The following is a 27,580-nucleotide window of genomic DNA, read 5'->3' as shown; positions in this document are numbered from 1 at the left end:
TTATGAGGGCAAACAAGCGTATTTAAGAACCTATTTGCTTTACACATATGGTATGTAGAGTTACAAACTGGATTTTCCCATGAGGTTTATAAAGCTTTATATCCCCTATCCTCAATAAAATCAAATGTCTGTTGATGTCTTACTGTCTCATGTCCCACACAAAATTCCAACCTTAAGTCTTGCTCGCATTCAACTGTGGCTGCAAGATTAGAATCTGGTTTTGAACATGTAGCCCCCAGTGCACATTTAGATACATATACACACCAATTCTGAAAAAATTATTTTTATGGTCGTACTAGCTTCACTGGCATGTTTGAGAGTTTGACAGATTTCTGCATATGCAATCAAGATCTCAGTAATCCTACATAATTAGCCCACATCAACTTTTCTAAAACAGTCATCTTTCCGTATAATAAGAGGGGATGTTTACAAGGCTCGTTTATCTTTACAGTCATTAATTTAATAAAACTGTGTTACCAAGAACTCAACATTGAGTTAACAGTTGGAAAAGGAAGTTCTGGAGAAAAAGAACTCATGAAACCTTGGTCAGTGACTTTCCTTGCACAGGAAACTGTAGACAAAAGCTCTACTGTATTTACTCGTTACCAGAAAACTTCTATCAGCATAAGCGTGTACCCAATGACCACTAGTTGGCTCCTTTGAACTGCTTTTGCCCCACACTATTATGAACTCACAGGTATGTTCTTATGTTCATTTAGGGGAGGTAGCAGTTGGAAGACAGAGTTTTCAAAATACCTTCAAGAAAAAGTCTTAAACCAGAACTACAAGTTTTCTTTGTTGTGAAAAAGGGAAGGGCAGCAAGATTTCATTTTAGCATGGGCCAGTGATTAATTTGTCCAATATTCTTTGCTCAAACTATTTAGAAAGAGTGCTTTTATATATACACTTCCATATATATGTGTATGTGGGTATGTGTGTTTACATTTATTAAAAAACAGACTGAGAAGACCAAGTCAAGGGAAAACAGTTAAAATGAAAGCTTTCTAGAAATACAGAACTGGGATTTTTGAACTGGTGAACTGTAAGTGAATGGCTTCACATTCATATTTCCTAGTCACCAACAGAATAATTATTATAGAAAATTATCTTGCAGAGATATTAATATATTATAAAGATGCTTCTTTGGAAGATGCTAAGAAACAAAAAGATATGAAGCCATTGGAGGACAAAAGCCTGATGCTAAAGGACACATTACATTTTTAAAAATCAAAATAATGGATTGCTATTAGATAATGTTAGTTAGACCTATAAACAAACCATGATTTGTAGAAATTATCCAGAATCCACTAGTTTTTGCATTCATATATGGAAACCTCCCCCCAAACCAACATAGAGAGAGTTTTCCCCTGCCTTTTGGGCTAGGAGGAAAAATCCTGGTTAACTAGAAGTAAGAAAAAGTATATCATGTAAAAAAAAATACAGATCAGTGAGAATAAAACAACAAAAAGAATAGTTCCCTACCCATTACTTCCCACTGTGTGAACTTTTGACATATCAGCAAACTCTTCCTTTCGCTTGCTACTACTGTTGTACTGCTCACTGTACAGCTTTAAGGACATCTGTTCAACAGCATCTCTTTGTGCTTCCAGATAGCATAGCTGAACCTCAGCCTAGAAAAAGAAAACAAAGAGGAAAAAAAAAAACAACAGAACTTTTTTAAAAAAACATTCAGAAAGAATGCATTTAAAACAAATACTTTTGGACTTCAACTTTAACCAAATGATTCACACCATCATTTGTCTCCTTACACGATAGTAAAAAAGGCTGAACCATTAAGTCAGAGAAAAGTACAGTGTATTCCCAAGTGCTAGAACTGAACTATTTAGGTTTCTGTCAGAGAATGTTCTATATATTCCATGAGATGTATATCCAATCAAATGCTGCATAAAAATGTCTGGACATGAGTGAAAAAGATATTAGAAATCATGCACTATGACAGAACAAGTAGATATACAATATTACATTTCTTACAGGCTTAAAGACTGATATTGTTAACACACTGCCTGTGCTTCATAATTAATGAAAGCTGTATTGCCATAGGTATTTTTGTTTTAAATAGTAAATGTAAATAAAACCAAGCAAATTGGCATTATTCACATTCTGCTTTCCCATATCTGGTGTCCACTGATTACTCAGCAATTCTAATTGCAAGGAAAAAGGCAATGAATGAGATGTGCTGTTTCCCATCAGACTCTGTGCCTGACCAGAAGAATGTTGAATAATATTTGGCATCATCACCTATTGAATAGACACTTTATTTATTGCAGCTGTGGTGATCAGTTTGATTCTGGGGCTCAGAGAACCAGATGATCCAAAGATGAAATCTGCTGTTTGCCACGCTTGCCCCTAGGAACATGACAAAGAACAGAGGGTCGACTAAGTTCAAAAGCTCTTTGGGACCAATATGCTATTGTTTTCTTTTAATATGCTTCACTGAAAGAAAAATGCATTACAAATTTTGATAACGCTTCAAAAACTGCTACTTTTGTGTAACTACATACTCATATTTCCATTAGGAGGGGAACGCCTGCTTAACTATTTGGTGCTATGGCAAGTAAATGCAACACGCATGGAGAAAGTTTTGTATGAGGACTCTCTTGCATTTTCTACTGTGGGAGGCAGGGAAGTGAAGAGGTTGCTTGGCTGCTGACAGCACGACAGAGTGACCAATCTGTGGAACTAGGGCAGGTGTAAAGAAAAAGCAGTGAAAGGGGTAGAGAGAAGAAGGGAAATCTGCAAAACCTAGGAAAAATGCAGGCAAGTCAAGGGAAATAAGCACTGCAGAATATAAGTAGGGAAAGTCTGAAGGAAGGTTGCAATGCCTTTATAAGCTTGTGGTAATAACAGTTACTTATATTTGCTTATGCCTTGCCTTGGTGCAATTTTTGCTGAGTAATAATGTAGCTGATTTTCAAATTTCATTTCTTTTTAAAATTTCTCTTTCAAACATTTACAGCTTTCTCTCTCAGTTGCTTCTCACAGTGAGATCTGTTATGTTTGGCAGTAAAACCCAATATGTTTTCGAGAAATTAAAAAAAAAAACCAAAACAAAACAAAAAAAATACTAGCTATTTTCCAAGGACATAGAAGATAAAAATTCCAAGTATACCATGTAGGTCTTTTAGTGTGTACATAAATGGCGTACAAGGCTTTCGTACCTACAGAGTTACCAGTGAAGAACCGTTACCTTAATACGAGACTAACTAGTTGTGACTGTCCAGTTAGAGTAAAATGTTAAGGTTTGAGAGAGCTACAGAACATGCTCTTTCAGAAACTATAATTAAAACTGCTGTTTATATAACTCAGAAATTAACAAAAGCAGCAAATAAACAAACATCATCACCTTCCTATTCCCCTTCCACCCCCAAGTACATTCTCCTTTAAGCTGATGAACAATCCCCTTCCACAGTATACAGGGGTTCCTGATCAAACTTCTTTTTTGGAAGGATTCTTCACCAGTAAGGACAATCTTCCAGCTGAATATTTTGTATTGTCCACATAAGGCTATGGATTTGTTCTTTCAACTTCTTCTCACCAGAAAGCAGTTACTCACTGGTTGTTTTTATTTTAGTTACATTTGACATGATGCTTTCAGTCTAAAGTCCTGTTGTGAGTGACCAGTAACTTTCTAAAACAAATAAATTATCAATTAAAATCTTCCGTGATTGCTTTAAGCCTAGAGGTGAAATCTTATGGAAAGCCTTAAGCAAATAATTTCCCTGATTTTCAGGATGGGTTTGGAAATCAAGATAAGTAATTCTTGCTTTTTTGCTATTGGTTTTGGGCGGTTTTTTTGGGTTTTGGAATTTTTTTTGACTGCTTTTAAAATTATGTATCCAACCCTCTCCTCCCCACCTACTGCCCCAGTACTCCAAAAAGACGGAATCCTTACATAGCCTAAACTCTGAAACCTCACACACGTGAATTAAAACTCAGCTCTGAACTATGTGAACACATGCTATTCCTCAAATAGCACAACTATCCCAATACTTGAGATACATTGCCATTTTCTAATTGCCCTCTCTATAATTTCCTCTATATTTTGAATTAACAAACAGGAAAAATAAAGAAAGCACCTTTTCACAGACCCTTCAATCTCTGTTTACTTGCAAAAATATTTGTAATTAGGCAAATCAAATGTATATGGAAAATGGAGAAGAAAAAGCAGGATGAAACAGAATATATGGAGAGGGATGAATGAGTATCCACTATTTTTCCTCACAGCTATAAGGCCCTCTTGTACTGAGGATTATGAACTCCAACATCATACTCTACCTATCCTGAATACAAGCAATCATGTCCCAGTTCTTGTACCTCAGAAATATGATCCCTCTATAAATCAACTATTTTGTTTTTAAACCCAATTTCTGTCTTCAACTATTGCAAATACTTACAGTAACTCAAACTCAGGCACCGCAGAGTTTCAGATGGATCTCTCTGATTTCTTTTCTGTATGAATTCATCTATCTCACTGTTGTACTTAAGCATTTTTTTTGTCCCTGCTCTACTGATATCAACTGCAAATCCAAAGAGGCTTTGAAGACCTCGAGTAGGTATTGATCAGTTTAAGTCTCAAAAACCTACATTCTGCAGAAGCTGAACTAAGAGGCACAAGGCACAATCTAGAAAATAGCACACAACACAGATATGCAATAAATCAACTGCAGGTTTTTTCCAACCATCTTTAGTGATAATGAAGGACTAGTTTTGCAGTATTCTTGTAGAAAAGGGAGCAACTTTATTAAGTGCTAATCAAATATAGAAAAGCTACTTGCCTTACCTTCTAGATTATTTTTAGTGTGCATTTTCAAAGCGCCCTACATATGCTTTCTTGTTACTTAACACAAGCATAAGAATGTAATCTCTATCACAAACACCCCTCTATGGACATGGATATCTAGCAAATCCTGAGAAAGTCTACTGAGATTATGCATCATCCCAAATATATGTAATAGAAATTGCGTGGGAAGCAATCATTCATTTACTCTTAGTGCCTGTCTTAGAAATGGAATTCAGTTTATTCTTTTCTTCAGAGGATGTAACAAGTCAGAATCAATGAAAAATCGAACATGGAAAAAAAATGTCAAGGAGTGATACTCAGCCGTTGTTTTCTACTTCATGGTCCTCTTCTAAGTGACAATTTTTGCAGTAAAAACACAATAAAGATGCTGGTGGTGGTCTGGTTACACCCTTGTACAGACTTTCTAAAAGTCACTGTCCTACCAGGATGGACTGAGTTTACAATATTCCACTGTAAATTAAACCGAGATATTTCCAATAATCACATGACAAAATGCTCTCATTTTCCTGAGCCTGGAGGATCCAATCTCTGAACAAGACTATGAAAAAACAGTACTCTGGGGAAAAAACAGTGAAAAAATTCTATACTACTGCCAAATATTCAGTTCTAGTGATCGATTAATAATGGTAAATATTTTCAAGGCTATTGTCAGAAAGCTCATTTTCCAGACAGCAAGACCTAATAAATAAACTGAGGGAGCCCGGGGTACAGAATCTGTTCCTGAAGACTGGCTTTGCATGACAACATAGAATGTCCTTTACTATACAGATCACTATATAACATGAAGGGGTAATCAGTGACAATACAAATCAATGAATATACATCGTATTTCTTGTTAGACCTACATGTTAGAATGACCTTATTCTGAAGTGGAGAAAGACAAGACAATGGATAATAGCTGTTACCGTGGGAGGAAGGAGATTGAAAGGTTATATTGTATACAGGGTGTCAAATGAGAGACTCAAAATTTACACCAATGTAAATTGGAGATGAGAACTTGGCACCAGTGTTGTTCTGCTGTAAAACTTTTTATATTGGAATGTACTAGAATAAATATCATTGAATTGGTGTTGAAAGTGTTTTCAGACATTGTTTCCTAGGGAGCACAAGTCTTTTGTTATGAACTATGTTACTATAAGCAAACTATTCTGTGTTTTAAATACAGAAATTATAATACATTTAGTTGAACTTCTTGAAAGTATACTTCTTGCAGTACCTTTTCTCAACAGTGTTGTAGAAAAGCTATACCAGTGCCACACTAGACTGTAATTACTATAGAATTACATATGAAATACAGAGTTCAGTTGAACTTAAGCTGGATAGAAACATTGTCTTTTAAAGCACAAATTCCAGTTTCCACCAAACAAGGGGGTGTTCCGACAGCATTATGCAGAATATAGGCTTACAAGGCTCACCTATATGTATAACTGCGAACTCAGCTGCACCATTTGAAAAGGATACACATCCCAGCTTGCTATTCTTTATATATTTGTAACTGGTCAATTTCTTAACAGGTAAAAATGGGAGTCATTCCTTACCAGAACTAAGTTCATCGCAGTAGCATTCATGTGGTCAGATCTGTGCCTTCAGGCATTTTTTGTTGTTTGCTGTCACAAAATTCTGTCTATTTCTCCACATTATAAAGTTGTGGAGAAAGCTTTATTACAGAACATGAAACAGACCCTGGCTCTGTCACAGATGCAGCTACTGAATAAAATTATGTTGGGGAGTACATGGCTCAAAATATCTTCCAAGGAGATGTAGCTTACTGAGAGTTCTTTGGCAGGCAAGAGTTTGACCAAAGACTCTATACAGACAGGCTTGATCATCCTCCACTCCATCCCCACAGCCAGCCAACAGATCTTCTGTTGCTGAAAACACTTGGGTAGAAGCAGTACTTCCAAGAAGTCACCCTGGCATTTCAAATGGCTTTGTATAACAAAATCATAGAATCATTTAGGTTGGAAAAGACCTTGAAGATCATCAAGTCCACCATCTGGCTGTGTTAGGACTTCAGTGACTTCTTGGAAGTATTGCTTCTACCCTAAGTATAGGCATTTGGTTTTGTTCTTGAAGCAGGATGGTAACTCTTATCTTCTGTTGTTTTTCTTTTCTCTTTTTTCTGCCCTCCCTCTGCATAATTAAAACAGGGACCTTGCTGCAGCTGACGACTTAGTCTGTTACCTTTGCTGCTTTTGGCTCCCCTGCCTCTATCCCTCATCTTGCACACTCTCTTCAGGACTGAATCAGATTAAAAAATAATCCTATATCATAAAATGTGTTTACTGAGAGCTGAACATTTGATAGTCCTATTACAAAGGACACGCTATGTTTTGATCATGCAGGAAATTAATTCTGTTAATCACGGCATGCTTGTTACCAGTTAAAATCTTAGCAAAGTGTTTTTATCATCATAAATCTCAGAAATGCTTTTATATTGGTAATAACCTTATCACTTTGTTTTTTCAGTGTACTAAAACCATCACAACAATGGGATACCTCCACATAGAATGAGCAAAATTACAAGGCAGCAACATTCTTGCTTATCAAGTCAAGGTACTTAAACTCATCATAGAGTTTAAGTAACAGCAGTAACAGCACAGTGAATTTTAAGCCTGTCCACAGAAGCCATAAAATGAAATTTTAGATAGAGTAGGGCTGTGTTACCACAAGACAGAACTTCAGGCAGTTCCCAGAAATAGCGGGGGTGGGGGCGGGGTGGGGGGGAATCCAGTAAATAACAGTGATACCTGTTTGCAAGACTACCCTTGGCTTTAAGAAATACCTAGGTTTTTTGCTGTTTCGTTATAAAGATTGGGAACATGACCCGTGACTTCAGGACTGTGGAGTGCAGATGCAATCAGTAGTGTGGCCTCAGCGGCATTGTCTGACCAAATCCATGGAGGTGTCCTGATCATGCTCTTAATTTAAAATCTGGACCTCTGGTGTCTAATTCCTGACTGTCCCCTTGCCTTTGGTTCTGTTCAGTCTAACATCAAGTACAACACAAGAGCATGGCATGCCCTGTGCATCAAACAGATCTCAGCTGCATACCCAGAGAAGTTCCCTATATCACAAATACCCAAAAGCACTGAAGAAAAGTATGAAAAGATTAACCTCTCCAGAGACTTCCAAGACCGTGAATAGTTTCTGACAATAGCATCCCAAAATTGTGAGGTGAAAAAAAGTCCTTGTACGAATGGGAATTGAACAGCGGCCAGTATCTTTTGCTCCTTTTCTTGTCTTAGAGGTCTGCACCTCCAGCCTGCACAAGAGTGACAGGAAGGACACAAGAGTTTGTAATAATTGGGGGCCAGATGGAGAACAGGCTTGCTCTGACAACAGAAAGGGCTGGGATGACAGAGCGGTACTTGCTAAAACCAGGCAGAGTATACAAATTAACAAGGATGCAGATCCAGCCGAACCCATCAACATAATGGTTAGAGTGCATTTCATCAAAACTGCCACGTGCCTTCCAGCTCCTTCAGCAACACCGCTTCACATGCCACAGGAACTGTAAGCCCGAACAGTCCCATTCTTACAAACCCAGAAGAATTTGTTGTATTAAAGTAGCAATTCATCGACACAACTTTTGCTTTCGTTTCTTTCCTGTTCAGTAGAGAAAGCAGTTTGTTATAGGAGGTCAGAACACAGATATGCTGTACACAAACACAAGTTTGAATACCTTCCCAGGCCAGCCTCAAGATCCCCAAGTAGTCAGGAAGAGGAAAGATTAGTCAGACACAGAAAGTCTTTCCTCAATGTGCTAAAATTGTAAACTTAATCTTACTTAATTAAAACCTCCACTATTTGCACAGTTCTGATTGTTCCTAACATTCCCTCTGTTTGCACTTTTAGAGCAATGAAGTGGCTTAGAAAGAGATTGTTAAAGAGTCTGCCTGACATCTAAAGCACTGGTATTTCTAAAAGTCATGCTCCTCTAAAAGGCTTGTGTACCAAACCACACGGAGAGGTAGCGCGCCCAACTCGATCTGTAGGGCTGGGCATTCAAAATGGCCATGCCCTAAAGGTTAAGGCTGCCAATATTCAGAATTCAGGACAGCACATGCGTGCAAGAGAAATTCCAGAGTGAGGGTGCACATTCCTCCGCTCCCACCTCTGCAGCAGACTGACACGTACATTTCTGTTTAAAAATAATGAGGAAAGGTAGATCTTGCAAAACCAATGCCTCCTAGGGAAAACTACCCAACACATCCCAGTAAGGCATGACTGAGCTAACATAAAAACAAGGCTTTTTCCTTGGAAATTTTGCTCAGAGATCTACTTCGTGCGTATTTTGGAGAGATCTCTTTTCTCACTGTTGGGAGCTGTATGGCCTTACAGTGAAGTGAAACCTGATGATTTACTTGTAGAAAGCGGCTTCCAAGTTATCTAAATTTATTATACTGAAAAATCTCATTTGGAAGTAAATATAAGGTAATTAATTACTCCTTTAAACTTGCAGTGTATGAATCTGAAGTTACTTTGGTAATACACACTGACTTTTAATTAATTTTACCATACAGTAATAGTATTGCTGGTTTATGTTTTGTTGTCTTTTCATGGACAGAGATTTTTGTATAATTCTGTTATTTATGCTGAAAGGAACCTACATAAAACATAGAAATGACTAGTAAGATAATGCCGTATTACAGAAAAAATATTAAATCTTTATTACTGCACAATTTGTGAGCATGTTACATAGCAATTATTTAAGTAGTGCATAGAGTGTGATCTTTTTTTCCTGAGTAGTTCCATTTTAAACTTTCATATGCTTGATAAATGTTTCATATTTATTAACCTAATCATGACAAATATATATATACACTTAACAACTAGTTCCACAATTTCCTATACATACCAACCCAGAAAACTGCAGAAATTTTGAGGTAAAGTCTCCTTTTGATTCAATATTTTGAGTCAAATATTTTGAGAGGCTCAACAGTGTCAAACATTTTCAAGTCCAAACTCCTACACTGAGTGTACCTCATTGACCCTCACTGAATGCTTATTTGACTTGTTCTGAAATTGAAGGAGATTCTTTCCATTCCTAGAGAGTCTATTTGATATTGTATTACCCCTAGAGATGGGAATGTTTTCTTACTATACAACATAAGTGGTTTGGGTTTTTTTGTTTGTTTGTTTGTTTTTAAATTAAGATTACTTTTTTCTCCTCTTATGGGGAGACATTATAATTTTTTCTTCAACAACTTTTTAGATATTGAACTACTAATGCTATAAAATTGTGCAGGTATGAACACAGGACTCTGTCTCCACTGCAAGGTTAAGTTAGAACAGGCAGACTATGAAGGAGGATAAAAACTACATTACTTACTTTATTTAACAACAGTAGGGAAATGCAGGCTACGTATTTTTCTCTGTATATTAGTTTTCTTATCCGTATATGAGAGAGATATAGATGGTTTTTGATAAAATCAGGAACAGACAATTCAAAAAAGAATTTTGAGGAAATTTAAAAAAATATTATTAGTAAAAATATTAGTAATTATTGGAGCAACAGCAAAATATATAGCTTACTATGTTGATTTACACAACTGCTTTGCCATTTATAAAAAGCAGGCACAGACTGCTGCTTCTTTGAGTTTATTTACGATTCTCAGATGAGGAGCCTTTTGAAGCACCTGACAACTACTGAAATAGAGGGAACTGTAAAAAGATAACTGTTTTAAACATAAAATATTTGTATTGCTGAGAGGTCAGCTTTGCCGCTGCTGACTTCATTGCAATTTGCATACTATTAAAGCATTACCCATAATGTTTATAAAATTAAATTTTAAAGCTATCCTGTTAAAGATGTTTGCTGAATTGTAAGCACCTAGGACATTTGGGAAATTTGTTAACACTTTGGTAGTTATAGTTTTTTCTGCCTCACTTTGCTTTTTATTTAACACACACACACACACACACACACACTTACTATTTTCTTCTTCCATTTTACAACAATGAATCTCATTTTAATGCAAGCCGAGATACTTAAAAAACCCCAAGTATACTGCAACAGTACTGTAATGGAGATAACTTCCCCTTTTATTCTTAATACATTTAAGTTTGTTAAAAATGTCACTAACTTATTTACTTTTTGCTGGGGGCTGAGGTCCAATTATACTCCTATAGACTAGAGGTGATGGTTATGATTTTCTACTTCACTCTAATACAGGCTTTCTCATTAAATCTCACAGCTCGGTAATCACAGTCATCACATTTATGTTTCAGTGCTGCATTCATGCTCACATTTTCTTCCCCTGGATTTCCAGCCTCCTTCCCCCACCCCCTCCCCCCAGATCTTTATTTACTCCCTGGCAGAAACCGCACAATTAAAGATGTATAATGTGCAGATTCAATCTCTGCTTCCTTTGCTCTGCCAGACTAGCACTTCACTCTGAAATACACTTACTTTGGGAAGTACTGATATTAACCCAGCTACCGTAGTATGTGAACTACTGTTCCCCTTTGAAGTACTACAGAAAAGTTGTCCTTAGATGATAATGGAAAGGATGGAGTAAAGCAGGAACAACAAGAATTACTTTACATACTAATAACAACAATTTAGTTATCAAAACAGTACAGAACAAGCATGCCTTTATACTATTCTTTAAAAAATTTAGCTTCCTAGGGTTCTAATAGTCTTTTCCTATGGTTCAGGAATGCACAGTAGCACTCAGCCCAGTGCCTGTATCCTTATTTCAAAGAGAATCATTCAAACCAACATCCACCCTGTCAAGAATCTTGACTTTGAGCTGCTAATGCAGAATAAAAATCAATATAAATTTTGATCATTTGATGAATATTTACTTCTTTCTTTGGAGCCTGGGGATTTAGAATTGAAAACTGCTGAATCAAGTCATTTTATTTTTTTGTGTTTGTGCCAACACCAATTTACTACCCTCCTGAAAGTTCCTGAAAAAAGATGTCTCATGTGGCATACATGTTGGTTTTTCCTGTCAATCATAACTGTGTGCCAGTAGGGAACCATAAACATTTTCCTTTCATACTTCTAGTTCTCCAAAAAGGAATATTTTGATTACTTTCCTGGAAAAGGTAAACTTGTCTTACTTAGACATACTGTAGAATGCCTATGTCTATTTTTCTAGGATGGCTGCTGTGCCTAAATTGATACTATCTATTAAATATTTTCTTTTCAGTATGAGTTGCTTCATACAAAGAAACAGTTTACAATCACTGCAAACAAAGCTTAGTAACAAAAAACATGTAAAGATCTATATTGACATTATCACTTCCCCTGTATATTTTCCAAGAAACTGCATGAAAATTCTGACTACTATAATTTACACCAAATGTTTGTGAAAATGATGATAGGAGACAAATAGATCCCACAAGCGAGCAATTAAGATGTGACTCTAGGTTGCATTTCATCTTAAAAAGAAATGTACCTTCAATCTTAATAAAATGAGCTTCTAAAAATTGTACATGTAAAGCTCCTATGTTTCCATAGTGACACGCGGGGGGGTAGGGGGGCGCAGGGGTTGCTTCTAATTTTGAAAGAGACCTAGATTGGTTTAACAAGAACTGTAAATGCAAGCAATTTTCATCTCACAAAATTTTTTTATATATGACTCAGTGGCAGACGGGCTTTATCTTGAGCAATTTTGTTGGTCTCTTATAAATTAAATAAAAGTGGCAGCAGCTGTCTTTCAGAAGGCTGATATAGGCTTGTATAGTCATATGATATTATGTAGACAGATGTTTTAAATAAAATAAAATATTTAGATTGCTAGATACCTTGCTAGATACAAAGGCAATTATAGGATGTCTTTGTTAAATTAAATTTCTCATTCTTCTGAGAAGAAAAAAAGGGTATTGTCCTGGAAACTGTACCAACAGGAAATGATTCTACATCTAAAACAGCTGGAGACTGTAACTAATATAAATTTACATGAAAATAAAAATGCTGTATGCCTCTAGAGACATGCAGCAACATGCAGTAAAAACAGATGCGATATAAAATTATTTTTAAAAACCTCAGTTTATATATACATATAACATATTAAGATACAATCCACTCATGTAGAGACACAGATCAAGGGTAAGACAAAGTAACAGGACAATTAAAGCCCTAAAATATAACAAAAGTGATATCTCTATTCTAACAATAAAATTTTTTTTTCACGGCTGCTGCCTTTTCAGAAACATGTTAGGCACCTTACTTTAACAAGGGTTCTGATGTGATAACACTTTATTGCATTACCAAGACAAAATTTAGTGGAAACCTTTTATCTCAGCACTTTAAGGTAGATTTTGATTCACATCTATGTTACATGTGTCAAAGCTCCAAAAATAACTTTGAAAGAAAAGCCAATGTCCAGCACTCAAATTCTTTAGATGCTGTATTTAGGAAAGCTTTCTACAGTGTAAAAGGGAATTTTGCCAGAGTAAAGACTGGACAATTGGGTCTTACGTGAACCCTTTAAAAAATATACCACACATTCTAGCCCATGGCTATCTAATGGGACTCAACCCATTTGCTCCTTCTATTTTTGCTGAAAATGCCACAGTACTACAGACTGCATTCTATGTACTTCTGCGTACTTGCAGTTGTTCTACTCTTTCCCAAGACTTGTTACAAACTTGTTATGATTCCAGGCCCAAACCTGCACAGCTGATTTGGCTAAAGCACCTAAGATCTTCACTCACTTATAAAGCAAACATTCCAGGAGGACTACATATGCAAAAATATAAGAATAAGAGGTTTACAGGTGTGCCTTTCAAATCTCCATTGATAAAAATCCATCCAAATTTGCATGGCTTCCTTCTTCCTTGTTCCCTAATAAAATGATACTGCAGAATCACTTGTTCAGGATGCTTTTCATATAATACTACTTTGTAATTCAAACAATGAATTAAACTTCTTTCTCTCATACCTAACAAAAAGACTCCAGGTAAATAAAACCAAACCAAGTATACTGAAAGTGCTATATTACAGCCCTTATCCAGCAAGAGAAATAAATGGTGTTAAAGATTCCTTTCAGAAAGCTTCAGGTTGGATTACTTTCATTTTTTCCAATAGCCTTAATTGGCTAAGTGCCTTTGGGCCAGCTAATGCCCAGAGAGACCTAAACTCAGTAATCTTGTAAATACAATGATTTCAACAGATTTTCATCAAAGACATGACCATTACACAAGATACCGCCTGTTTGGTGCTGTATTATCCCACATTTAGAAGGTAGTTAAAATTGCCAAATTAATAAAAGATTTATTGTTACAATATTCTGTGCTACCAAGAGTTCAACTAACTGGAGACATTTGGCTATTTTTACTCAAGTTTAGACAGATATTTAAAATGATATGAACAAATGTTTTAATTTCACGAGGAAAACGATCCAGGTCCAAAGCAGACCGAGAATAGCAAAATCACCCCTCTCAAGACATAGAGGTTCAAAGATGATACAAGTGTGTAACAAACAATCATGTGACTGTACAATTGCATAATTTAATCTTTTTCCTTTAAGCAATATTAGGAAGTATAACTGAGATGACAATAACATATCACAGTATAATATAAATACCGGCTGCATCTTTTTAGTTTAACACCTGGCCTATGAAAATGTGGCTTTTCTGCAGTGAAAATAAGATGCAAATTGACTCAAGGAATCTGAAGTTCAATTACTACAAAAAATATCTGTGAAGGGAAAGCTGCACATTTCCAGTAACAATAAATACGACAATACTTTGTCGCCATAGAGTACAAGTGAAAAACATCACACTGTTCAAGAAGTTGAGTATTACTATGTAGGGATTCTGGGCATTCAGATTATGATAGACCTTAATCTGTTTCCAGAAGCAAAAAACCAAGCGTGAGTTCTAAACCATCTAACAACCTCACAACATGACGTGGGACACAGGCTTCTTAGAAGTGAAAACAGCAACAAAAATCATTACACACTGATTAATCCAGACCCAAGAGAGGTCACATACTGATAACTCATATGTCAAGGGTCATTACAATATTTTAGAACAAATATTTTAAATGCAGTTTGGTAAAAGGTTTTTTCCTATTCTCACAAATTCCTTATACACATTGACTGATGCTGTGAAGATTTTTAGCTTTTGTCATAGCATTAATTAAAATGGAGGCATTAAGCCTGACTGTTACAATGGAATATTGCAGCTTTTATTAATAGGCACAGGCAATCTGTTATACAGAGAGTCAGCAGCCAGTGTAGTGGGATGGTCTAAGGCCTAAGCACATTTTTAGCAGGAAAATATATAGGAAAAGGTAAGAGATACTGATTATATAGCCACAGGCTAACCTTGTGCTCCACGTCCTCTTTGCTGAGCAGGGTTGAAAAACTGATTCTCTAGTGGCCTGTTTCCACAGAGGCCACATAGGAATTATGCTTGGAGATACTTTTGCATTACAAGCACGAACAAAATTTGGATCCTACCACAGAACCCTACATCCATTCTTCAACTGCGTGTCCAAAGCAACGAAAGTAAGCACGCCTTTTTTGGATCTTGATTTCATTATAACTGAACCATCACTGTCTTATTGGAGTAGGCTCAGATTAAAAGTTCAAGTCTTGGAGCTATCAGGAATAATTACCATAGAAAGTTGTATGGTAGCAGGACATTGCAGTCTTGTTTATGGAGCTTAGGTAGAATTTCCAATCAGCATGATTGCATCTATTTCTAGTGCTTTGTTAATCGCTTCCTGAAGCTGCTCATTAAAAGCTCCTATGTCAACACGTAATGCTGTGGTGGCTGAAACAGAGATTGGGAATACAATCACATCTCTTGGCTTGGCTGAGAAGTACACTGCAACATTGCACACTTTATCACAAATGCTACTTTCCCATTTGATAAAATGCCTTACCATGTCATGGAACAGTGGTCATTTATTTCAGAGGAACAAGCTGAATCTTCACCATTAAATGCTGGATGTGAGCAAACATCATTCTATTTTTGTCTCCCTCAACAATGGAATTGCAGTGAGACCCAAGTACAGCAATTTAACATCTCTCTTACAACAGTCACAGAAGTGATGACAGCCCTAGACAATAATCACTTGCCAATACCATAGTACTTACCTACCAACTGTGAAAGCTCTCACAGCCGTAGTCAATAATTGAACCGACCGATTCCACTGTGCTGCATGTGATTGGTGATATTATCCCTTTAAGTGTGTTATTTAAGTTTGCAATGCAGTTAATTGAAACCCTACTAGATGCAAATCAAAAGTTTCAGCCTTAATTGAGATATTTTGAAAATTGAACCCATTGCTTCAGGCAGGTGCTACATGAGATTCCATTAATATAGGTAATTAACATTAGCCTCTGCTTTAATTAACATGCACACTTTAATTAGTAAAGCATTAACCAACATTATAAAATCTGATCTTCATGCATCACAAAAACTGCAAAGTTATGACTATGTTATTTTTTTCCAAGACTGTAAATCATACAACATATCAATTCTTTTTTTCTTTAAATACATCAAGATATTTTAAAAAGAGAAATATACGTATAAAATGTACATCCTTGTTTAACTGAACACTGAAAATTGTGGGAAAGATTTCTTAAGAATATCTAAAATATCAAGAAAGCTCACATAATACTTTAAGACTTCTGTCTAAAATCTAGAAATATGTATATTATATATATATGTATCTAAATAGTTGCTTTATAAATGAAAATAATTCAGTTGTAATAAGATCCACTGCTCACTGTTAATTTTATGGCAGAGTCCAAGACAGTATTTTCCAGAGCTGGTATTTTAAAAATAAACGTCTTGTCAACAGTACCAGCTTTGTTTCCCATCATGCTGCTCCCCAGAGTAAGCCAGCCTATGACTGCAAACACGTTTGCAAACATGACCTGAACGTCTTCTTGAGTTTGCTCAGAGCCTTAAACAACATCCTCAAGAACTAGCCTGTTCCTTCACAACTTTTTGTCCTACTGTCACAAGGCCCACTGCTGAGCATCATCACCTCTGAGAATCAAGTCATCGGGTAGCTGTAGTGATATAACCGAGCTGGTTCAAGATCAGCCTTTCTGCACAGCGGGTCCCATTAACAGTTGTACAAGCTCTATAAGCCAGAGAACTTGAACAAGTGCAGTTACTCTCATGCTTTCAAGCCACGTACAGAAATATTTTTCTGATACAGACAAGGTCTTCATCACTCTGGGCTGTTTTGTTTTGCGTCTGAAGTTAAAATTCTTATTCAGAAGCATAGTATGTTCCCAGACATATCTACCATAAGGAACTCCATCCAAGGCTGTGAAATTAAATGGTGCAGAGCTCCACCTTAAAAATCCTTCTTTAAATACAAATTAACATCAGTATCTTTCAAAATATATTTCCAAGCAATGCAAAAATACCTTCATCTTCCTAATCCTTTCCTTCTGTTATGCATTTATCCATATGATCCTGATGGTTTTGCTTTAAACAGGATAAGTTCCATTTTTATGTCATTATTGCTGCAAAGAAGGTTTCTGTTTCACTCATTTTTAGATTTCCTGTGTTTTCTTTCTCAATACATAGACATAGAACATGTATTAATTATTGTTATACAAGTCTCATAGTAAGAGGCTGGATGTGTTGGCTTAATAATACAGTCAGCTGAAACCTGGAAGAGTTGAATCTCTTTCTACAATTTCTGCACGTTCTGAACCTCCACTGCATTTGGCGGTGAAAAGAATGGATGATCTTAAAGGACTATATTCATATTGCATCCAAATATCTGCAGATCTCAAAGACAGCATGCACATCTGCAGAGTAAAGAGAATGTCCTTTCTGAAGCTCCTAGAAGTACGACATCAATATCACATCAGGGTACCGTTTGTTTCTTTTTGTTAAACGGGAAAGAAGTTTCATGAAAGAAACATGAAGACAAAAAAAAATGCCTTAAAACTGGAAAGAGTCACTTAATCAATTTTAAGCACTTTTTCTCCATGGGAGTAAAACCTACCCTGTGTTTCATATTCGTAACACATACACAAATCTCAAATGTAAGGCTTTCCAGACACTGAATCTACAGTGCTTCCAGCTAAAAAAAAAAAAAGGCTAGATCTCTTTGGTGCAATTTGCCAGATTTTGTGGGATTCTGCAGGACATATTGTGGAATTTTGACAGTTCTCCCTGAAATTAAAAGAGCATTAAAGCTAAAAGAATACTTTGTTGAATCTTTTTCAGAGCATGCTGTTGAATTCACTATATTTTATGTCCTGCAAAACCAAAGCTAGACTGAAACCAGCATAAATAGTAAAAATTTGTCCTGGCTTACAAACCCACAGAGACCAGGAAACTATTGTTTTCTGTAAAGCAATGTGATAACACTTTCAAAACAGTGATTTTCACAATATGGAGTTCTTCGAGGTCTGTACATATTCAGATTTACATGTAATACTGAATGAATCCACAATATGTTTTTTGCCTTATTTACTTTGTTGAATTTAATGACATGTTTTCTTCCCATGGGAAGTAACAAAGAAACACGAATAAAATATGTAAAGGAAGTGCTTAGAAAAATTCTAAGAGGCACCTTGAGAATCAAGGTAGTCTCATCCTGAGGTGGAAAGCCCACAGTGTATTGACATCACAATGATCAAGGAACACAGAAACCCCTCTTCCTCTGTAGAACATTCAAAAATTCTGAAAAAAGACCAGCTCCTCTATAGCTCCATTGGAAATCATCCTCAGGCCATCACTGCAACATAATGAAATAGCTGGCTCTACCTATCACTCTCTCATTGCTTCAGATGAATCCTCCCTCTTGCTGGGCAATGGGGACAATGGAAGGATACAATGAGCAACTTCAATTTTGATTGCAGTAATCTTCTGCAAATGTCGGGTTTCAGTGAGAAAGTTTCTGATTGCTTGCACAGCTTGCTGTACTACCTACATGAGCCTGAAGTTAGGGCGATGGAATTTACAAACACTATACTCTTCATTGTTCCTGATACCACAAAGTTAAAATAGACATGCTCCCCTTTTAATACCAAACTAAAAGTTGGAAATAACTGGCCCAGAAATTCTACCATATTAAAATCAGTTCTTCATTCCTCTGTGCCACCATTTTTGACTTTCCTTGTATAAATTTGTTCAGACTCTTATTAAGAATGAACAGCTTAAAAGAGTCCTAACATAGTAAACACACATCATAAAATATTATAAGCAAGCAACTTCCAAATCTGCTAAAACCGTCAGTTTTAAAATATGAAAATCGACTTCTCAAACTGGTCAGTGTAGTAGGTATGATGTCTTTCAGTGCAGTGTTTTTCTTCAGTAAACAGTTGTGTAAAAGAAGTTTCAGGACTTCCAGTAACACAAGAAATATAAACATACAGGGAATGAAGTACATTGCATTCAAGATGTTTCGACAAGTTTCCAAGTTTCTTTTTTTTTTTTTTTTCCCCTCGGTGAGGTCTTTAATGTGCTACCATTGAAAATCTTATAGCAGCTCTAGCAAAATAAAAAACTTAGAAATTGAAGGATATGTTGTCTTCTGTTCAAAGTCAATGACAATTTTCTTCTTATTATTTCAAGAAAGCAAAATATGCTGTTACAAATCATGTGACAAAAAATACATACAAGCTAATAATTTCAAAGATATGGATTCCTGACACCAATATTCTACTTATTTTTAAGACAGGAAATGGATACTGTAGCCTAACTATCATGATATGGGGTTGCAAGCAAAGAAAAGTTTGAAATCAAGTACAGAAGAGTCAATGTTTTGCAGTAGTTACAGGAAAAACTGAATTCTACTGCTCTGAGAATAATGTAGCCCTGTATCATGAGGAAAATAGGACACTATAGGGTTCAGTTAATAACTTGGGCTGGCACTTGAAATGTCAGCCTTGTTTCGCCAATACCACTGCTGAAAGGAAGGGTTGGGGACAGTAAATCTCTCTTGTTCACTGTGGGAAGTGGATTTTGCCTTCCTGTACCAGCTGCCACTCCTACACCGACTTCTTCATTTGCAGCTCTGTTTCCCGTGACTTAGACACAGACGACTGCAGACAGCAGGGTCATGGCTACCATAGACTACTGCCCACCTTGCATTGTGCTGAGAGCCACCCCTTAAGCTGCCTGTTCTTTTTCGAACGGATGGTCTAATAAAAGATATTAAACTTTGCCTCCCTTGTCTATAGTTCATAACATGTCCTTACGCACTAAAGTTATGAGTAGTCTTGCACCATACAGAGTTTGACATGTTCCGAAGCACTACTTTAAACACTCCTGGAACACCTCTGAAATTACTAAAAGCAAAATATGCGTGATACACAGCACCCGATACCCTTTTGTTAAGAACAATGACTTTTCTAAGACTATGAAAATACATAGCTAACATCCTTTATGAACTGGAATGATAACGATTATTGTTGTCTTATGGAGGTTTATGAGTAATTTGGCAAATGTGACTTACATGTACAAAAGCTACAATGAATATGAGAATGCAACTTTGAAGTTAACTCACTAAACCAGTTTTTAAAACCTGCATTTTAGTTTTCTATGTTTAAAATGCCATAATATAAAAGACACTGGAACATTATAAACAATCACTCTGATAGGCAGTATATTACAAGGCACGTAATTTACAGAGCCACTTTTTTTAAAAAAACAAAGATAATAGAGCAGTGCACCGTAGCATGTTCCCAAATGGCAGTGTATACTTTCAGTTTGACCTTGTAATTAGTATCCATTTCAATTTGTTATAACCTATTTCTAATTACCTAAAATCAACCCTGAACTTAGAATCCTACCAGAAAGTAGGAACAGTCCACTTAAATATTTTTTTTTTCCTGTGCTTGTATGGTTGTCCCTGAATCCTGGAAAGGGTGTTTCTTTCTCTGTTGATCTCGCTGCTTGCCAATACTGACATTCACTATTTGTGTGTCTGGCAGAACTTTTGTTCACCACTTGATTTGCTGTCCTATCGAGACGTTACCAGGAGCATGGGAAGTTTGCTGCCATACTCGCAGAGAGCCCTTTCTGTTTCTGTTTTCCTTCTTACATGTGTAATGAGAAGTCCAGCCTTAAAAATCCTTTGTAATGCAATTATATATTTTTCTTCACTACATATAAAAAATAGAGAAGATCAATATTTCTTGTCAATAAATATATTTTCTGGCTACATTTGTGCTTAGTTTGTTTAATTGCTAATAGTTTCCTCACAAAGTTCAAGCACACTACACTAACTCCATTCAAGGAGGAGACCTTCTGCAGTAAGTGGAAATACCCCAGGATTCATTTTCATTTTGCATATCTTAGGACAAAAAATGGAAAAGAAACTATAGAAACTTAGCAGAAACTTTGGAGAAAAATTAAAGGTAGGTAAGTTTTGATCATGTATTTCTTCTTGCCAATTGGCATACATAATAGAAAATGGTAGAGAATAGGTTAAACAGTCTAAAAGGATTTTAACCTTAAATTTGACAGAAGCTAAATGGCTGTGACATTGGGTTCTTCTACTTTATTCCAGCTAGTAATCCACCTTCAAAGTTCCTGTCAGGTAAATGACCTTGTATTTCATTAACTGATAATTAAATGGATTTATTCCACTAACGGTTTTAATTAAAATGCTAGAAATATTGATTACCCCTCTCATCCTTATTCCCCCAGATGAAAAAAAGGTTTTAGGAATGTTTATTTAGAGAAGACAGAGAATTAAATTAGATTGAATCTCTATGAGACCTGAAGACTGGTTCTTTCATTTCTGCTGCTCAAGCAGAAAAAGGTTTCAATTTTTTGATGTTTGATTAATTATTTTGAAATCCATTTATGCTTACCTTGGTGTTTAATTAAAAATGTCATTTTTAGCATAATTTAATTGGCTATCTGTGGAAGACTAACTTCGAACTTATATTTAAATATGTTGGGGTTTTTTTTTAATTTGGGGTAAAAGAAACTTTTTACTTATTTGCTTTTCTGTAAAGTTATCATCTCATGAATGAAGAACTAAGGAGGGCTGGAGCTTAACTGGATTTTCTACATTTGAATATGAGGATACATATGTTTATGAGTAATGCAGCTTTATTTGGCTGTACACTTGAATCCATTACCAGTCATTTAGAATCTCTAATCTAACAAATGTGGAGTGGTTGCCTCCAAATATGTTGGATTTATTGTTACTGACATTAACCAAACTATCTGCAGTGTGTCCAGAAATGCTTTCAGTATGGGCTGGGATCCTTTTGCAAATGATTTAATATACAGTATGTAGTACTGAAAAAATACATTCCATTCCATTTATTATCAGCAAACAAATACTAGAAATGAACACTAATTTTAAATATTAATTGAAAATGTATCTCCTTAGTTTTGCTCACATAAACATGTGCGAGTATTTCACTGTACCCTACTGTCTTACCTATCTAAAATTTGCTTTCTACAAGAGCCACTAATCCACTGAAGAACCAACTGTTTTTCTTAAATATGAAGATTTAAATCATACTGTTTTGTATCTTTTCAATACCAAATAAGGATATGCTGTGGTCTTATAAAGAACATAGTTTGTTACCACTTGCTAGCTCTAAAATATTTGATCTAGAATATTTTGTATGTAAAGTGACAGTACTTTGATAATAAAAATGCAAAACCAGTAACTAAAGCCCTAGTTCTGTAAAACAGATGCTTAACTTCAAGCACATCATCTGTCCCATTGAAGGGCAGTAGGATTACTCCCATGGTTACCACTACAAGTTGCGGACTTGCTTAAAGGTTTTGGTGACTCAAGACCTTCACACCTACCTATCTATTCCCTTTGTGTTATTTACTTGTGAATTGAATGCTACTTAAATATGGGGTAAAAGCCTAAGAAAAACCTCACTGTTAGGGAAAGACTAATTGCAGTAGGTTAGTTCATTTCTAGTCTGAAGAAGAAAAAAGCTCTCCTCTGCAGTCAGATATGACACCAGACTCTGAGGCTTGTCAAAAACATGTTAAAGAACTATTTTATGCAGTCAGTATAATTTATATTTCTCCCCTCTTTCTTCAAGCGTTTAATGAAGAAAAATTTCTTAGCCTGATTCAAAGCCCAATGAAACAATGAAAATATCCTTAATCAAAATATTTGTCTCCAGAACTCCATTTCTTTACAGTTATTTTAAAATGTCATGTGAGCTTGAAATACATTTAGGTGACAGTGGCTTGTGTACAGTCATGATTCATGTAAGAGTGGGGTGGCTTAAAGGTTTTTTCGATGATTTACTGTCTAAAAGTGATCCTTGCTTTTTAACAAATAACTGCAAAAAGCAAGCAAAAAAAAAACAACCCAAACCCCAAACCAGCACATGCATTTGTGAACTGCAGATTTCAGACGCTGAGGGGTTGAAGAAGACGAACTGTGCAGCATGATGCTGCCCATCTGAAGTCAGTGGATGTTCCACTCCCTTGATGTGCTCATTGTTACACTGTCAAAGCGCTGCACGTGGTTTTACTCATGCAGCTTTCCATGACATCAGAGCAAGCCCAGTAGCCAGCACACCAAGTCAGACTCGTTCCCACAAACATGTACTCGTCCAGGAACTTTGTTCATTTACCACTCTTTCTGAATTCATGGCAGCTACTCCAGTGATTACTCATTTCCACACGTATAGGTCTGCAGGTAAGGCTGCTAATGCTTTGTTATTATAACTCTAGCAGTGAAAGGAAATGGTAAAGTTGGACCTACCAACTTTCACAGGCTACGTGCTGCCGCAGTGAAGGCCTGTCGAGTCTTTCAGTCAAGATTTTGTTTCTTTGACATACCTGATGCCATAACATATTCCTGTCATCTTCCAGAGAACTAAAGAACTTGGTCATAGCATTTTATTTCTGAGTTACTCTTTTACTGCTGCTTTCTTTTTCATTACTGTGAATGTGGGGAAACAGAGTATTATGTTCTTTTCATTTAATTTTCTGCTATTGATTTGCTCAGTATTTAAGAGGATCATTTTGCCTTATTTGGTTACATTTTCTATTTTATTGTGAAAATTTATTAAATTACAGAAGAACCTTTGACCATGTGGTGTCTATAAATTAAAATTCTGACAGCAATGATCTATTGGGTGTTTTCTATGTCTACTTTCAATGATGATTTCCAAGGAAAATGTGAAATAAAAAAAGTCACTGTATGTTAATAACTCAGATGCCCATGGACAAAAGAGGATTGAAAACATGTGGAAGCTTTTCAACAAAGAGCGCTCAATATTCAGAACTACAGAAATTACACAAGAAAATCCATGTAAAAGTCCTCTTTTACTATTGCTACCATTGGGAGCAATTGAATTGGTTTGTTTTCAGAGACATGTCAGATAATTTTTAGAGGTACACATGGCATAGGTTTTACTGCCTTTTTTCTGAACTTTGAGAAAATAGCCAAGATGAATAACTTTATTTTTAACACTGATATATGACACATTTTAACCTGTCTACATACAAAAGTAGTGCTGTTAACAACTGCAACTTTCTTCAAGTATGCTATGAATCACTGTATTCCTTTTCCCTTTTTTCATGCACCATTGCCACTATCTTACCTTCAGCGGTTTTGCTAGATTTCAATGAAGATGGAACCAGAGGGCACACATTAGAATTTTATATCAGTTCAAGAAGGGGAGAGAAGAAAGACATATGAAGCTAGAATGACATTCATTGAAGGTTCCCTAGGGAAGATAACACATGTTTTTGTCTTTCACCTGCTAGGCATGCTAAATCAGTGCAATGATAAGCTAATTTATGAAATATATTTCATTGAAACCTGGACATCTTTACTGTTGCTAGTTTGGATATTAGCTTTTCAGAAATAAAAGACACCTAATTTAGAAAATGTTAAAAGACTGCTTTTCTTAGGTAATGCTTACAATATATGTTCACTGGGGCTCTGGATTTCAGTGCATAAACATTTCAAATGCAGTTAGGATTAGGTGAAAGTTAAAATTTACACTCACTGCTCCTTTGAAAAAGGAGTAGCATGCTTTCAAAGCCAAAAGAGGACTGTACCCTATTTTTTTAAAATGTACTGAACCAAAACCATGGCAGCTGTACAAATGGTGAAAGTGTGTCTTACCAAAAGAGTGGCTCAGCCACCTTCTGTAACAGATGTGTAGCAATCCGACACCGAGTAGTTCATATCTTATCAAGGCAATATAGGCTGCCTTTTGTTCCTCACAGAGCCCAACACATAGAAGCTGACTCTTCAGGAGCGACCTTCAGGCTACCTGTGTTCAGGGACTGCATGCTAGAAGATTTTAAGACTTCTTAATTTCGATTATGGGAAAATGTATTCTATTGCTGTTAATGGAACATGATGCTAATGTAAAGCTACAATTTACTTCACCATCAAAAAGAACACTGAAAAATGTTGTGTAATTCTGGTTTGGTGTTTTGGTTTGGGTTTTTTTTGTGAACAAGAACACCTCAACACTTCATAGTCCTTGCTGAACACACGCTTACAAGGAATTTGGAGACAGTCCATAATGCAGATGTAGAGACATACAATTCAAAAAGCATGTACTAATGAGGTTAAATTTTATAAAGTAACCTAGCTGTCTTACAGATAATTGTGTTTAATTTTAACAGTTTCATGATCAGACACAGATGTGAGCATAATATCAAAGAGGATTTCATGCCTACAACAGTTATATCTCATAATTTATTCTATTTATAATTTTGACGGTGCATTAACAACTATCTTTTTTCTTTTTTTTAAATAATATTACAAGCAAATGTTTTAAAGAAAAAATATATATTGAAATACTGGGCCCCAAGGTCTTATGTACTCTTCTGGCTGTACTACCAGGACTTAAGTATTTCTTGTTTTGAAAAAAAAGCAGCTTGGGGAAATTGGAACATCCAGGAGCTTAACCACCATTGATGAATATAGTTATCTTCACTACCCCTAGAACTGAAGACTGCACTTCTCAAAACCTTTATCTTTAATCTGCCCTTTGACTGCAGTGTTTGTTGGCCCCAACAGAGAGAGGAACTTCAGACTCACAAGGAGCTTCAGCAAGGTCAATGAGGCAACATCCATGCTTTAAGTTTTAGTACATGTTTAAGCATTTCACTGAATTCATGCCACAGTCTTTTTATGAGCATTTATGCAAGAGAGAAAATGTGTCAGTTAAAGTTACCCGTTCATTGTTCTTCTGCTCAGTCAGGTTTCCCTGGGTGTTTCCCCATCTTTTCTGATGTGCTTTCTACACTGCAACATTTTATCTTTGCTGATAACTCATTTTCAAGCATTCAAGACAGTTATACCCACACTAATTTTTATAAACCAAACAAGAGCGTAATTCTCACAAAGTTTTATTATTCTTCCGTATTGAATACCTTTTGAAATGATTGAACTAAATCAGACCAAATTTTTACCACCTCAATTAAATTTCCTTTGTGAGAACTTTGCAGAGACTGAATATTTCTAAATGATATCTTCAGTTCCTGCAGTCTGCTGCACCTTGACAGACCCTTGTGGACCCTGTTGTAGAAAGCTCCACTGGAATTAGTAGGTCTCTGCTCAGGCACAAATAGTTGCAAGATGAAGATTTTAACAAACAAATATAAAGAATGCTCAAAATGACCAATTTTCAAAAGTGTTTGTAGTGTTCAAGGATTCAACTAGGTAGTTAAATTCAAAAGTATGCATGCATGTGTCCAAATTCCCATTACTTTCTGGGGGACATTAATGCCTAATTTGTACTTCTGGAAATGCTTCTAGAGGTTTGTAGACCCCTGGGATGTTTGGACACCAAAGTATCTCAGCAAATGTCTCTTTAAGTGACTGCAGCAGTATAGCATTTTTTGAAGGACGAAAATACCATGTTCTTTGACCATCTGAATTCCTTTTACGCTTGCTAATTACCACAACATATACCTGCGAATACCACAGAAATAACTCTTCATTTAAGGACAATACTAGGCCTGCCAGATTCTTTTTGTTACATTATATCTCATTGTTTCATGAGAATTCATCCTCCCCAAAATGTCTGTAGTGTCAAATGCACAGGATTATAGCATTGCATCATAATCTGGGAACCATGACATAGCAACTAAGAAGAAACATAATTTTACAATATATATAAACAGAACGAAAAAAAATAGCGATAGCTAAATGCTGAGGTCTCCTGCAGTCTTTTGTAGAAGTGTGGAAAGAACAAACTGCAAAAACAAAGTCATTCCAGAATGTAGGACTGCCTGGATTCAGACTGCCAGTTTGGCATTTGCACTGTTGCAAAGGATAAATAAACAATATTCTTGATTGCTTCCTGTGATTTTAATAAAAGGTACTTTTTCAGCATTTACATGACTGTGGCTTGTGCTACAAATAAGCTTTAGCCACTAGCACTCTTTAAAATGTGCACAGATTTATGCATAGAAATTAGTAACAGCTTTTTCTGATCTATTTTTTCAGTGTCAGAATGATAGTGGCTCCCTTTGACCTTTAGAAAGAAGGAAGGTCTTTTAGAAAAGCAGGTATTCTTCTTTTATAGGGGAACTGTGTAAACATAAGTAATGTGCCTGTGAACATTTTATGACCAAGATAATAACAAAGGATTTAGCTTCAGTATTCACCACACAAAATAAATCTTTAACAGAGATGACTGTTTTGTGACTTCTTCAGCTGAATACAGTGGTGCTTACACTAACCATCCCTTCAGCGCTGGCAGCCTTATGAGAACTCTCAGAAAACCTTTCCTGTCATTAGACATTCTCAGCTGGTCTCCAAGTGAAGGAGTATCCAGCCCCTTGTCAAAGAAAATGTCATCATAAGATTATGAAAAAGAGGGGAGTGAAGGTAAA

General features: G+C 36.0%; 1 protein-coding gene across 3 annotated transcripts in view; it reads right to left on the bottom strand.

Annotated features, from left to right (window-relative positions):
• The window catches only part of AKAP6 (A-kinase anchoring protein 6), a 237,152-nt gene that overhangs the window by 90,059 nt on the left and 119,513 nt on the right, over positions 1–27,580 (bottom strand). For all 3 annotated transcript variants that reach the window (XM_064460237.1, XM_064460235.1, XM_064460236.1), the window contains exon 8: positions 1,483–1,631. In XM_064460237.1, the coding sequence (XP_064316307.1) occupies positions 1,483–1,631 (149 nt within the window). The remainder of the gene's footprint in view (positions 1–1,482; positions 1,632–27,580) is intronic.

This window comes from Phalacrocorax carbo, chromosome 9 (assembly GCF_963921805.1).
Source record: "Phalacrocorax carbo chromosome 9, bPhaCar2.1, whole genome shotgun sequence".
In the NCBI taxonomy this organism is placed as follows: domain Eukaryota; kingdom Metazoa; phylum Chordata; class Aves; order Suliformes; family Phalacrocoracidae; genus Phalacrocorax; species Phalacrocorax carbo.
This window is presented reverse-complemented; position numbering and strand designations above follow the sequence as displayed.